At 36.4% G+C, this 14,875-nt stretch overlaps 1 protein-coding gene across 13 annotated transcripts in view; it reads left to right on the top strand.

Moving 5' to 3' along the window:
• The window catches only part of MBNL1 (muscleblind like splicing regulator 1), a 188,813-nt gene extending 174,991 nt beyond the window's left edge, over positions 1-13,822 (top strand). For 9 of the 13 annotated variants that reach the window (XM_037141117.2, XM_037141127.2, XM_037141126.2 and 6 more), the window contains 4 exons: positions 3,799-3,834; positions 4,522-4,616; positions 7,547-7,621; positions 10,385-13,822. In XM_037141117.2, the coding sequence (XP_036997012.1) occupies positions 3,799-3,834; positions 4,522-4,616; positions 7,547-7,603 (188 nt within the window). In that variant the 3' untranslated portion in view covers positions 7,604-7,621; positions 10,385-13,822. The remainder of the gene's footprint in view (positions 1-3,798; positions 3,835-4,521; positions 4,617-7,546; positions 7,622-10,384) is intronic. The other 4 variants (XM_037141122.2, XM_037141119.2, XM_053657625.1 and 1 more) reach the window with 3 other exon arrangements.
• The last annotated feature ends 1,053 nt before the right edge of the window (positions 13,823-14,875 follow it).

The raw sequence follows: 14,875 nt of genomic DNA, 5'->3' as shown, positions 1-14,875 counted from the left end.
AAATTCTTTAGAAAGTGTGCATGCTCTCTAGTTCCAAGTCCCACAATTCCCTATTTCCTAGGCTAAGTCATTTCACACATTTTATTCAAAAGAGCTACCTCTTATTGAGGGTTTGCTTCATGCCATACCGCAGTAGGTGTTTTCTATACAAATATCTTATGTTCTCTCACAACAACCCCAAAAGGTTGGCATTAGTATTCCTATTTTACCAAAGAGTAATTTTGGGCCTAGAAAGGTTCAGTGATTTGCCGCAAATTACACAGCAGGTGAGGTTTAGATAGAATTTGAACTCAGGTCAGGTGAACTTGGGTTAGCTCTCAACATCTGTCAGCTTTTTACATGGAGACCTAAATAAGAATTTGGGAGAATGGAATTAATGGAACTAGTCCTACTAGTGTTCTACACCCTCCATCTCATTTGAAGATAAAAACAGGGATTAGCTTAAGTTTGCATTGAAGTTCATTTTTTTCAATTTTAGGTAGAAACTAAATTTTTTTACCTTTACCCTTCAAGACTAAATTTATTATTTGCACAGATTAAGCACAATCCAGGGCCTGCTTATGCTGTAGGTATGAATTGCACTCCCCAAAGTAAAGTGCAGAAGAAATACCACTTTTACTCATATCAGATACACTCCTGAGTTTATATTAAGTCCCACTCCACTCTAAAGACTAATCTCATTGTGTTTGATAGAAATATTAGGTGTTACCGGGATTCCACAACCCACCCACCTTCCAGTAATCTCAGACGACCCATTCTTTCGTCTTCATCCACCACCGGTCACTGCTAATGTAATCACTGTCCCTACTTCCAAGATTTCTCAAAGGCAGGTACTCCAGGGGTTCTATGTCTGCCTTGTGCCCACCCATCCTTACCTAAGCAGCCTCAACTCACAGGCAGCCCATTCCCTTGAAAGCCTGCTGCCTGCAGGGCTGTTGTGAGAGAACAGGCTACGTGCCCGAATGCTCATGGTCCCTGCAGACCGCCCTCCTCCCCAGAGTCTGGAGCAACTGTTCTCTCTTCTCTCTCTCACCGTTCTTGCCTACTCACCATACTCAGAAGCCCTCCTCTGTTCTCTTGTCCAGGCATATTGCCCTCAGTCAGTGTACGCGTCTGCTCGCATTGCAACTCTGCCAGATAATAATGTTCATTATTTTGTAGGGTTACGTTTAAGTGAGTTCTAAACATAATATGATAGCACATACTCTTAAAGCAGTTTTACAGGCAGGTCTAAGTGTTTAGAATAATAGCTGAAACATAGTAAGCACTAAATTGTATTTATTATTTCTTGAATTTAATAGCTCAATAGAGTACAATCCAATAGATTGAATAGAAACAGGAATAAATTATGTGACACTGGCTCTTTGGATATAAATTTTGAAAATAGTTCAATTCATTATGAACTTTTAGTCCTATGTGAGATAAATTATTTTTAGAAGACCTTAAATCAGCTTTATACTTTTTACCATAATATACCTAAATAAACTTCAGTTATCACATCTAAATTCAAACCTCCAACCAAATAAGCATTATAATTCTTTTTCTATTTCTTTGTCTTCTCCTTGAAATAATTTTAACTCTGGATACATCTCATTTGTAAAATTTCTTCCTAGTTTTTTTTATATCTTCCTACAGATCAATTAAAAATTTAATTTTAAGAGTCAAATGTAATTAAAATAATACATTCTTCAGAAACACATTTTTCAATGCAAATATCATGATAGAGAAATCTGAAATTGGGAAAAACATTCAGTTAAATTTGGCCTTGTGCTGAAAATTGAGGGAAAAAACTTAATTGGCGCATCTAGATCCATAAATCAAACAATTTGCCGTTAAGATGGATATTATGGTCATTTCAAAAGTGATTTTTGTTTTTGGTAAGTGGGTCCTGCAGCATCATGTTTTCATATTTGTGAGTTATTGCACTCTAGCTAGTATTTTTATTGCTGCGTTATGTTTATTTGCTGCAATTCCCTCTCAGAACTGTGTGCATTGGTTATAATGGTAATGAGGAAGGTAACTCAAACTAAAATTCAAATGATAAAATCTTCAGGGTCTTAGAGAGATAGGGTAAGGTCAGGGTTAGCATGTGCAGGCTAATTATGCACGGGATGAAATAGAATAGGCAAATTGCAGCATAATAATAAACAATAAATTTAAAGCATACAACCTGCACCATATTTAAACAGGCTTTAATATTCCTAAAATGCCACATTTTTCTCTTTCACTCGTCTTTTCATCCTCTCGCCCTCCCTTTAGAGGATAATGATTTCACAGGATCTAGCCCCAACATTTCAGTATCAAACTGTGCTTGCTCTGCTGTTTCAAATCAACGTCTCGGTTGTCGCCAGTGTGTTTTTGTTGTCTTTCACAAGTCTTCGACCCAGTAGTTGTAGCAAATGACAGGGATCTTCAAGTGTCTGAAATAATGCCTATCACTGTAATAGTACTCCACCTGAGAAGATGCCTCCTTAGCTTCATTACCAAGTTGAATCACTGTTCACTGTGCCCGCAGTCTCCTTGGATAACAGACCAATTGCAGCTGTTCCAAGGCTGCCAGTTGAGTGACCCGTGGCTCTCAATGGCAGCTTTGTTTTGGAGGGCTGTCTCTGACAAGGCTCAGTTGGCAGGCATTTGCTAACAAGTGTTCATCCCAGTTGTGCTAATATGTAAATAGGATGTGCCAAGTTTTAGGTAGAAGTCTAAAATCATTGGAAATTTTAAAATCTAGAAGTCTAAAATAACCTTAGAGAAAGAACAGTGGTTCTGTATGTAGGAAAGTGCCCTGTACTTGGTAAAATAAATTAGATTTTTCAATGTTTATATGTCAAAGAGAACAGGGGGAAAAATATATATATAATTATTTTAACATCATGGTCAAACAATTGTGAGCATCAATGCTAACACCATATATGTAATGTATATATTTTCATTATCTCCCATTCAGGGTTTGTATTAAAGTCTAATTACCAATTTTTTGTGTGAAATTTTATGTAATATTTGCTACTCTAGGAAGTTCTGAGGGTCCAAACCAGCAATGAAACTAGTCTGTTTTCCCAGATACCTACTAAGTAAGCCAATTCAAAATATATGAAAGTATATGGCCTCTCAATATTCTTCCTACATTTAAATTCCAGGCTGAGGCAGTGCAGAAGTTTGACTTTCTCTTTAGGGATAATTTATTGCTCGGTGTCCCTCCAAATAAAATTGCTGTATGGATAATCACAACCTCTTCCAAGTCTGTGTGGTTGCTGCTATAGTGAACAGGAAAATCAAACCAAAAGAATGAAAAATGAATGTTTTGGTTTTTTTAGGTTACTAAGTCAGTTTTGTGCATTGAATTGTTTAGCATTTTAATAATAAATAATATTTCTAATTATTTAACTGGTGCTCAATATCAAGAAAACATTAATGCATTCCTGTGTTCAAGTCAGAAATGGCAGTGCTGCAAGGTGGCTAGTAAGCAGGTTGAAACAAAACAAATTGCAGTGTTATTTTTGAAAGAATTAAGTAGGTTGAAATTTTTTCCGAAGTGCTTTTATTTATAGGCAACCATTAGGAGAAACACAGTGTACCAGCACACCATTGAAATGGCTTTTATTCTTCACTTGAGACTAGTTCTAATTGATCACTGTGCTATTGTATGATTTGATTGTGCTGACAGTTACATGCCACTGTTCCCATAATAACAATTTTTCTTCTTTGTTCAAATGAATTTCCTAATTACACGTGTGATGGGATGTTTTAATTCTTTTCCCTTTTCAAATCCACCTTCCTGTTGCAATGCATGATGGGCAGGCTCAATATTGTGCATGACACCCGCTACAAGTGTTGGTAGGTGCCAGCTTTGTTTCTTGATTATCTTAAACCTATGGTGCACCTCACAGCCCCTCAAAATCCACTGCTAAGTTTAACTTGTATCTATTGGGCAAGTCCATTTCCTTTTACTAACACCTGTCAATTAAATGTCATTTTCTATTTAATTGACATGGACTCACATAAATGTTTTCTTTACACACAACTTTTCCTTTAGTCACCTTTGGTGGATTTTGATTGGACTATGAGTTCTGGTGTGTAAAAAAAATCTATCTCTTTAAAGTAATATATTGTATATTTTTATAATAGTAAATAAGAAAAATTACTTTCATGCAAACAGTTAACTATTATATGAAGTAAATACCTGTGTTTTGACTTAGATTTTTAATGTCTGACTATAAACACTATATACAATTCTTGTTTTTAACATAGCAAATTAAGCCTGTTTGTGTCAATTTTCTTGATTTTGATGGTAACAAGCTTTTTTCCCCTTTTTTTTCTCTTCCGTCCCCCTTCCCCTTCTCTCCTTGGAATGTTGTCCTGCTTTGCGCTGTGTGATTGCATGTCACTCGCTGGTGATGATGTCCCGTCACATGGCTTATTGCTGTGATAAATACCATGCCCAATTATCTCCTCCATGTTGCCATGGTTTCCATATTGCTACACTCTTCTGTGTGTTTGCTTATATGATTTTCCCTCCGAAAGTTCCCATGGTGCACGGTGCTACGCCAGCCACTGTGTCCGCAGCAACAACATCTGCCACAAGTGTTCCCTTCGCTGCAACAGCCACAGCCAACCAGGTTTGCTAATTTACAGCTTTGTTTCTTAAAAATCAACTCTCATAGGGCTCAGTCCGACAGCCCTTACGCACGTGGCGTTCCCATTGAGGTCAGTGGGACTCGTGTGTACGTGAGGGCTGTGGTGGGTGCTTCAATAGCATGGGGTTTCAAAGATTCCTCTTGTTGGCCTACACATTCTCTCTATGACAAGCAGCAGAATGCTTTTTTGCCATTTATAAGTGCTCCGAAGTTATCGCAGCTCCATTTCTAAAGCTACTAAAATGATATTTACACAAGCAATTCTCGTGTGGTCTCAACCAATCATGCCAGTAATTTGACAGATCAAAAATGTAGGTAATTTAAAGGTTTTTCTATTATAAATATCTGGTATATACAATTTCTCAGTTCTTGCCTAAATTCTTAATAAAAAATGCAACGTTTAAATGTGTAACATATGCCACAAATGACCACTCTTGTAAATAGAGCTCGTTACAAATTTGTTATAGTTTTCTTCGCTAAGCTAATTATATATTCAAAATAGATTCAGTTTGTGTTTAAGTTTTGATTCTTAGTGCTTTAAGTGAGAAAAAATCCTTCATTTTTCTCTCTATATATAATAGCCCAACATAACTGTTAGGGAGTTATGAAGGAAAAAAAGACATCAATTCCATTTTCCATACAAGTTTATAACATAACAATTACACAGGTTACTTTTAAGTGGAAGGAGTCTGATTCAGGAATTTAAAATTTTGTGATGTACAAGAATGACTATTTAAAAGAAAATGATTATTGAAATATTTAAAATTTAAAAATTGACAGATTCAATGAGCATTTTCTGATCCAGTTAAAATTATGTTCTAAAGAATATTGGTTGAATAAAAGTCAAACTTATATAAAGTAGTTTTTTTACCAGTAGGTTTGTCATGAAGGCAAAGTTCAGTAGAGTTAATAGAATATGAAAAAATTGAGAACCAAATCAAATTACAGATAACCCACAGACTAAGGTTAAACGTAGCCAAGTGGAACTCAAAAGAATCAGAATCAGATGGGAATCAACCTGTTGCCCTTTGGAAAGAGAAGACCAATTATGTTTCATTTGAATTTGCAGTCATTGCTATGAGGAATAGCCGCCCTTGTTCCAGTAGTAACACACTATGTCCTGTCGAAGACATCTAAGCTGTTACCATAGCCATTAAAAACTTCCGGAAACAGTAAACCAAAATAGATACATCTTAAACATCACTTGACAAAGATCATTAGTTTTACTGAAGCTCATCAAAATAGATCTGGATTCATGCTGACCCATCAGACTCGTTTACAAGAATGCCATATTGTGCATATGTAGCATGTTAGTAAGTAATCTACGGCAGAAATTTCTTCATGGATTCACAGCAATCCATTTATGATGTAGATCAATGATGCTGAATTCTTCTGTGTGTACCATGTATGACTGTAGAATTGCTGGTGTAAGCAGAACTATAGCAAAGCAAATTTCGACATGCCCTTGGCCACCTGGGTTGTAGGGGACACTTTACTTTTTGCATTGTGCTGTGACCATTTCATGCATAATCTTGGGTCTTCATACTGTTTTACAACCAAAAGAAAGAAAAGGAAATGGATATATATATACACACATATATTATATCTACATATACATACATATGTATATGCCTACAGTACATTAGCGATGCTGGAAATAGCTGATGCCACAAAATGCAGCCTGCATGCATGCAGAAGTTTATAGCTGGCCCTTCATCTGCATCGATTGGTGTTGAAGGTCCTTGGTATGTTTCGACAGCCCCATCCCTGATGCTTCTACACTGTTGGGTGCCACATCCTGTCCTGCAGCAGCAGGAAAAATGGTATGAGAAGCTTCATTATGCTTGGAGCACATTTTCGTGCCATTTGCCAATGCTGTACAATTGTGTAAAGATGTCAGCTGAGAAATGGAAATAAAATAGAGACATATTAATTTACACTCCAGACTGTGGATTGTAATATGTTGCATTAGTCTAAGACATCTAAACTGAAACAGCAACAACGACAAGGATTTCCTGTATGTGATCTCACTGTGCTCCCATCAAACTTGCCGAAAAGGAATGAGCGCCAGTTTATAGATAAAGGGACTTCAGTAGAGGGTAGTAACTAAGTGCTTTTTGCTCAGGGTTACACAGTAGAAGTGGCTCACCAGTGTGAGACCTGTGCTTTCAGCCCTTGGAGAGTCTCAGCCTGCTGCTGCCTCCGCTGGGTTGGTAGCCATATTCGGGTTTGGAGGAGAGTCAGGCTACATGTTGGAGGTTCTTGGCTTTGGGAACTATTGAAATAAGTCACCTGTATATTAGTCTCTTACTGTATTTTCTCTCAAGTTTTTTAAAATCCTCTTGCCCATTTAAAATACAAAAAAAAAAATATGTGCAATCGGGATGGAGAAATAGGTTTTGATATAAATTTATGCTCTTACCTAGTTCTTTTGAAAAACTCCTCTGTGATTCCTCCCTGGTGTTTTAAATTGGAAAAGAAAAAGTTAGACGCCGTAAGTCGAACAAAATTATGTTAGAAATCGGTTGTACAATGATAGGCAAGACATTTCCTCCTTGATTCCCGGGTTACTGAGAACCTGAAACCATGGGGGTCCGTGTGCGTGCGTGTGTGTGTAGGCCAACAAAAAGGGCTTCTTTCAATGACTGCTCTGCATGAATTTTTGATAGTTTTACTTCTCTTCTTAAAATCCAGTAACATTTATAGAATAGTATTTAACACAACGTTTTAAAAAACGAGTTGCTACTTTGGCATTAAGTTTACATTAACTTACTGTTATGTTGACCAGATAAGAACTATCACCTCACAGCTGAATTTCACTTTCCTTAAAAATTTTAATATTAAAATGTTTTCATTTCTTGTTGTTGGCTTGCTTGCATGGATCATTCATTAAATAATTTTTTATTTGCTAGATACCCATAATATCTGCCGAACATCTGACTAGCCACAAGTATGTTACCCAGATGTAGAATTTTCATCACTAAACAGTAAGTTTATTATATAATACATAGTGTGTATTTGTGGTGGTTTTTTAGATAACAATTGTGTAATGCATTTTAGGGATTTTTTTCACAAAATTTTAGAGAAAATACTGGTGTAAAATTCATATTTTTTCTTAGGTGGGTTGTGAGGAATTTTATCATACTAATTTATAATAAATATATTACTATCACTTAAATATACATAATACTTAGGAAAAATAAATATTGTCTTTGTGTCATGTTAGAAATAAGCACAAGTATGAAGGAAACAAATGGCTTAAATCTAAATAGAAGGCATAGGTCAGGGCCTGGCAAACTTCTCCCTGAAAGGCCAGTCAGTGATAGTTTCGGCTGTGTGTGCCACGCGGTTTCTCTGTCACCATTCATTTCTGTCGCAGCCACTCACCTCTGCCACTCCAGCAGGGAAGCAGCCCAGTTTGCAACCTAAAGGGTGTGGGCGTGTTCCAATAAACCTTTGTTTGCAAAATAGACAAGCTGGATTTGGCTCAGAGGCAGTGGTTTCCGGATCCATTTTGTAGATCCTCATTTATTTTATTTTATTTTTGCGAAATCTTAAAGGAGGACAGGCACCTACTTCCCTTCATGTTTCACCACATGGGATCATTGGAACATAGAGTAGGACTTTAAATATATACTCACCCTCCCACATATGTATACAGACACATATGCACATCTAAATGAACTTTGAAATCCTACCTTGGAGGATCTTATACTTTTGAAAATGTTGCCAATGTTTAAAAATGGCTTGAAAACCTTGTGGTTTGCCTTCAGACACATTGACTTACCTACTGGCAAAGGTGGCCATTTTTCACTTTTAGAGGATATATTTTATTCAGGATGCATGCATCTAAGTTATCTATATGCCCAGAAGTATGTCAGCAGTTATTTTTATATTTAAAAAGAGCCACAACGTTTCAACCTGCGTCTGGTAAATAAGGCGGATGGTCACCCCCGGTTGCTTCCTTTCACTCACGTCTCTCCATTAACACACTTGCAAAAGATTGGTCAGTGCTACTGTGTGTGAGTCATCGAGCCAATGAGATAAAGGCACCATGTGACAGAAATGTACATTTTGGCACACTAAATATTAAAATAAGAGAGGTTTGAATAAGTTTTCTGTGGAACAAAGATAGAGGAGCCACTCTCCTACAGAGTTAGAAAGTAAGGAAATTTGGACAAAGAAGGAGGTTACAGAGAGAAGCTAGGAGCATGGGCTTCCCAGGAGAAGGGACACTACTGAGTGATGGCGGCAGAGAACCAGTTCAGAGGCCCTCATGATAATCACCCACAGTGGCAGCAGGACAAAGGTCAAGCCCGTGAAGAAGAGGGCAGGCTAAGTGTGGAAGGAAGCCATTTAGGAAAGAAATGATGTGCTGTGTCTGAGAAGTACTGAATGTCGTTTACAAATAGCACGCCACAGCCATGAATTAAGTGACCGAGGGCAACTTCCCTGTTGGCCTCAAAGCTCTGTCCCTGCGGCTTTGATAGTGAGGTTTATCATTCTGAACAAGAGCCGCATTTTTGAATAAGCATGTTACTTTGTCCTATGTAGGTTTGTAAGAAGAATTCTTGTGACATGCTAAAAAGTGTTTTAAACATTTAGAGTCAGTTGGGTGGGTGTGAATATATACATGTAACTAGGTTCTATTTCTTGGAAATAATCCAAGTTGACAGAAATGACAGCATGTGGATGTACATCCAACAATGAATTAATTCGATTTGTCCATATTGAAGCTCGGGCTCTTAACATCTGCGTGTATAACACATGAGCAGTCGTTTTCATGAGCTGCAATGTTTTTACTGGTTTTGAGTGCAGTAGAATAATGGTTTCTTTCATTCTCAAGGTTTTATTCTAAAGTATACTTTGAACTTGTAAAGATTCTCTGATGGGAACGAATTTCATGTAAAAACCAGAACTGCTTACAAGTACAATGTGATATCTGTTTAACGTTAACATGTCAGGAGCCTAAGGAATAATATTCGTCTTGGCTTTTGGAAAAAATCACTCCAAGCTTTCAATTATACAAAACAGTTAAAGGATCATTCTTACCCCCCCCCCCCCCGCCAATGCATACTGTACTCATCAAGCATCGAAATACAGATGTTCCTCAGCTTTCAGGGTTAGGTCCGGATAAACCCGTTTTGAGTTGAAAACATTGAAAAGCTGAAAATATACGTAGTACAGCTAACCCACCAGACATCATACCTGGGTCTGGCTGGTTTCTACTGAGTGCTTACCATTTTTGCGCTGTCACAAAGTCAAAAGAATTTTAGTCAAGCTGTGGTAAGTCACTGACCACCTGTATAGCGAATCGTGTTTCACAGACCTTGTTGCATGGATTTTAATCTTGAAAACCAAATCACTACTCTTAAAACCTTAGCTTTAGAGCGGAAGTGACGCTAACTTAAATTCTGCCCCACAATGACAGTGGTGGAAAGGGGCTCAGCCAACTTATGCTCTGCACGGTCCTGCAGATTTGTTGTGCACTTTTAGCTTAGTATTTGGGCAGAGTCCACAGTTTTATTAAGCTCTGCATGTCATTTTATTCTTACAGAGATGAAAAAAATAGAGATCCATTTGTGCTTGTGAGGTGTTTTTTTTTGTTTTTATATGAAGATGTAAGCATACACGTATGTGTTCACACTTTTTAAATCAAGAAATAACAATTGTCATATTAAATATACACTGGAAACTGCTTTTAGATGTTGTCTGTTGTAACAAAGATTATCTCTTTTTTTCCCTTATAGATTATACTAAAGTGGAAAGGACAGTGTGCTTGGTTAGAATAAAGGACGAGGTCATTAGCCATATTGTATATACCGTCAAGCAACTCACACAGAAACCCCTCAGCCACAAGACATCCACATATTGCATGTTAACCAGAAGAAAAGACAACATGGAAATCCACTGCACACTGTTGCCTATACACTTTGTACATTTAATTGAGATTCGTGCTGAGGTGATATACCTGTCTAAAAGAACAACATCGTCTTTCTTTTCTAGCACAGAGTTATGCATTAAAATATGCATACCTAATTAGTTTCCTATATATCCATGCCATCTTGAAAATACAGACTATGGTGTAACCATGATTCTATTATGTATTGGTACGTCTGTAGACCAAGATATAATTTTTTAAAAAATAAGTTTATTTCTTTCAAGGTTTACAAATAACAAAGGTGCACCTTGTATTTAAAATCGCCATTATAGATGAGAGTGTGCATGCACAGTCATTTTTGTTTAAGAGTAATATTTTTAATGTAATAGATTGTAAGATGTGGTGAGGGAGGGATCTGACAGAGATGAATGTGCCAAGCAAAACCACAACTGTGTATCTTTTAAAGCACATCATGGCTTTAAGTACCATGTTGTTAAGGATTCTCATGAAGTGCCATAGACTGTACATCAAATTAGAGTATTATTTCTTCAGTGTTATTGTTTTGAGAGCCACATTTTGTTGCTTATTTGCTAGTACTAATCAGTCAAAGGGCACCATTCTTTTTTCTTTTTTTCTTTTTTTTTTTTTGAAACCAAAGCTGTCTCAGAAATGGCCGATTTAACTACAGTAACAATAGACAGCACAACACAAATTCTCTCAATACAGATGAAACTCACACATACTGGAGATATATATAATAGATATATATAAAATTATTTTAATGCATTGTAGTGTAATATTTATGCATATTATACTGTATAACATGTTATTCAAAAGGGATACGCCATTTCTGAGACATGATGACAAAAAAAAAGTTTGAGGAAGTTATTTTGCTTCTATTTATAGCTCTGTCAAAGTCAAAAGACTATAAATGCTTTGCAAAAATGGTTTCACGTTTGCTTACATGCTTCATCACAGTCACGTTGAAAATAGTGACTCTAAACAAAGAAGAGAGCAGCACTGTCATCCGATGCATGATAAACCAAAATACGAAAAGGGGAAATGTTTAATTTACCTAGTAATCGGGTGGGTTACGTACATGGGTGAATTTTATATGTGATTTGTTTTTGTTTTGTTCAGATTAACTGCTTATAGCCTTAGAAAGCCTTTTACAAAATTAAAAAAAAAATAGATGTGCATTCAGTTTTTAAGAATGGATTCATCCAAAGGAATTCCCTTTTTGTGGTTTGGATGTTGCAGCTAGTAAAGGATATTTTTGCTCTGTTCAGCGGTTCTAAAAATTGCTGAAGTAGGGGCCAGGTCACTGGTAGTTATAGTGTGGAATGGGAGAAGCGAAAGTTCTGTTATAGAACTTTCCATACTTCCAAGTTTACTGCAAGTTTTTATGCTTCAGAGAGATGCTTTCTAATATAAGACTGATGTGTTGATTTTACTGATTGTACTGTACATCTATTAAAGCCTTAGATTATTACATTACGGGTTGGAACCCATACCAATGTAATTTCAATCGTGTTAAGAAAGTAATGGTGACTTCACATGTTATTGTAGTTAGTTACATTATAGAATATTACTTATTTTTCTTGTTAAAATGTAGTTTTTCATTTCCTACACTTATTAGATTTCATTTTGTATTAACAATTGAATACCATTTTCAGTTTATAGACTCTTGTTTTATTAGATTTTACCGATGAAGTTTTCAAAATACAAAAAAAAAATTAAAGTAGTTTTTCCTTCATAACATACTCAGTTTTGAATTACATGTAGTGTCATTTGAATATTCGTATTATTGTTAACTAAATGATTTATATTTTACTGATTTAATATTAAAGTGTAAGAATGTCAGTCATTGTTAGTTCTTGTCTAGTTTTCATTAAAAGAACAAAGATCTTTTATATGGATATCTTATAAATATATAATCATTGCTAAGTAAGAAGTTAAGTTGTTGCTATCGCAACAATCCTGGCAGACAATTGAGTAATATTTTGATGATTTATTTTGTTTGTAATTAGTTATTATAAGAAGATCTAGATCCTAGATATTAGAATAAAATTTATTTTCTACTGTATCCATTTCAAATGTTAAAGTATTGTTTAATATTTTTGAAATCCCTGAATATCAGGCCTTGTTATAAATAAGCTGCATAATCAATAAATAGAACAAGGGACTTTTTGTTGATAATCCAAATACTCAAAGTTTACGTAATGAGAATTCTAGCGAGTGTGCAAACTCTTGAGGGTTGATTATGCTGCAATTTAGCATGTTGGAACGTCTAGAAAGAAGGTTGACTTTTTGCACTTCTGTATATAGTCAAAAGAGAGAACCTGTATAATAGTAAGATCTTATTTTGAATAAAAACGTCTATAATTACAAGGAGTTTTGTTAAGGCTAATAAAATGACAGACTGAGCAAAATTGCTTGCAAAAGTGGCACCGAGTTAGCACTCCGTACCCCTTCAAACATGTTGCTTTGCTTTTTGTGGACAGCTTGTAGTTTGCCAGGATATTTTCAGCTGGAAAGATATGCCATCCTTCCGAGATCTCATGACTGACAAAAACTCCATCAGGCCAAATCTGCCTGAAGACCATTACCAAAAATAGCAGGTACTTCAACCATTAAGGTAAAATCATGGATTAAATATTCCTTACATTTTTCAAAACTACTGCATGTTTAAAACTTCAACAAAAAAAGAGGAAAGATCTATACTAAAGACATATATTATTCAAATCAGTTTCTGCCAATTTCAGTGGTTTATTGTTCGCACACACACACACACACACACACACAGAGAGACACAAATCTTCAAAACAAGTATTGACTTTCACAAAAGTTAAACCATAAACAGGCAAACCAGACAGCACACTGTAGCTATAGTTGTTATGTGATTGTTTTTTAATTGCTGTAGGAGCCTGTTCTTTCAGCAGGTGAAAAAATAAAACACAGTTTAAATTTCACGGTTCTAATTTTCAACTCAGAAGCACTCAAAAAAGCAAATGTGATCATAGGCACTAGTTTAATGAATTAGTGTAGCCAGCCCTCACTCCAGCTGGTTACAATGTTGCACTTACCGCAACCCTACGGCTTTCATCTGCTGACAGGACAGATGTGCTTGGTTTTACTCTTATGTAATCACAACTTACTTTCTGCTTGTAGTTGCTTAAAATTATGTATTTTGTCTTGGGCTGCAATTTGTTTTATGCTTAATTTTATTATTACCGCAGTAGTTGACTTTGCTGTATGGAAAAATAAAGTGAAATTGCCCTAATAAAACTTCTCTTTCTTAAGTATATTTGTGTATCTGAGATTGAAGAGTTAATTATTTTTACGCCTTTCAAGTATGCATGTGAATCTGTCATTATGAACGCATCGATATGGAGATTCATCAACTGGTTTTAACTGATTGCAAATAAGAGCTTCACTGTCTTTGACACTGACTGTCCTTTGATGCCGAGAGTGAGGATCTGAACCCTGATTATTGCCACGTGATGCGGTCGTTTCCTGAAAAGCTTTGCCCTCCCCTCCCCTGACCTCTTAAGTTCTGTTTGATGGGATTTTAGGTGTAGAGAGAAAACTATAAGGGCAAAGAAACTGTCTTACTCTAGGACACTTTCTATTAAAAAAAATTTATTTGCCCAACTTCCTTAGGAGACTAACATTGGAAATCAGGCAACTTAAGAGAATATTTCAATCAAGAAATAGTGATGACATTTGATGCAGAGAAGAGTTCACACACACAGCTGAGCCTAATCCTGTAACTTACTCTTGAGTGTATGTGTGTCTGTGCGAATTTTTTGAACAGTCGATTATAAATCTGGTTGAATGGAGGTCCCGTTTCCTGTATGATTTGCGTTCGCATCTCCCACAGACAGCCAGCGAAAGCCGGTTCCGTTGTGCTAATTTGATCACTTAGTGTGCTTCATGTGACCCTGCCACTTGGTATTTGGTCGAGCCTGCAAATTCTCCTTGGCAGGTCAATGGTTTTGTTCTAAACTTCTTGCAACAAATGTAAGTGCAATATTTATAAGTAGCACAATTCTGTTGCTGGTTGAGTTCTGCAGAACATGCCTGCTATTCTGAGTAGACCCAACTACCCCAGGCGTTGCTTATCAAAGGTAGAGAGGCCACCCTGGTGATAATTATCTGGAGCTGGCCTTTACAACTTTTTTCAGTGACGTCAGTACACCCAACCCTCTCCAATTAGTGGTAGTACTTTGGAAATCTTTTTGGAAGAGTTAACAATAACAATGACATTGTGACATTGTTGTTGTCAGTGAGAAGGAAAGCATTCCAAGGACCCACACATGGGAGACTGCGGTGTGGCGCGGTCGTAGTCTATTCAGAT

The sequence above is a fragment of the Artibeus jamaicensis genome, unplaced genomic scaffold (assembly GCF_021234435.1).
Source record: "Artibeus jamaicensis isolate MK-2021 breed Jamaican fruit bat unplaced genomic scaffold, CSHL_Jam_final scaffold_474, whole genome shotgun sequence".
Lineage (NCBI taxonomy): Eukaryota > Metazoa > Chordata > Mammalia > Chiroptera > Phyllostomidae > Artibeus > Artibeus jamaicensis.
This window is presented reverse-complemented; position numbering and strand designations above follow the sequence as displayed.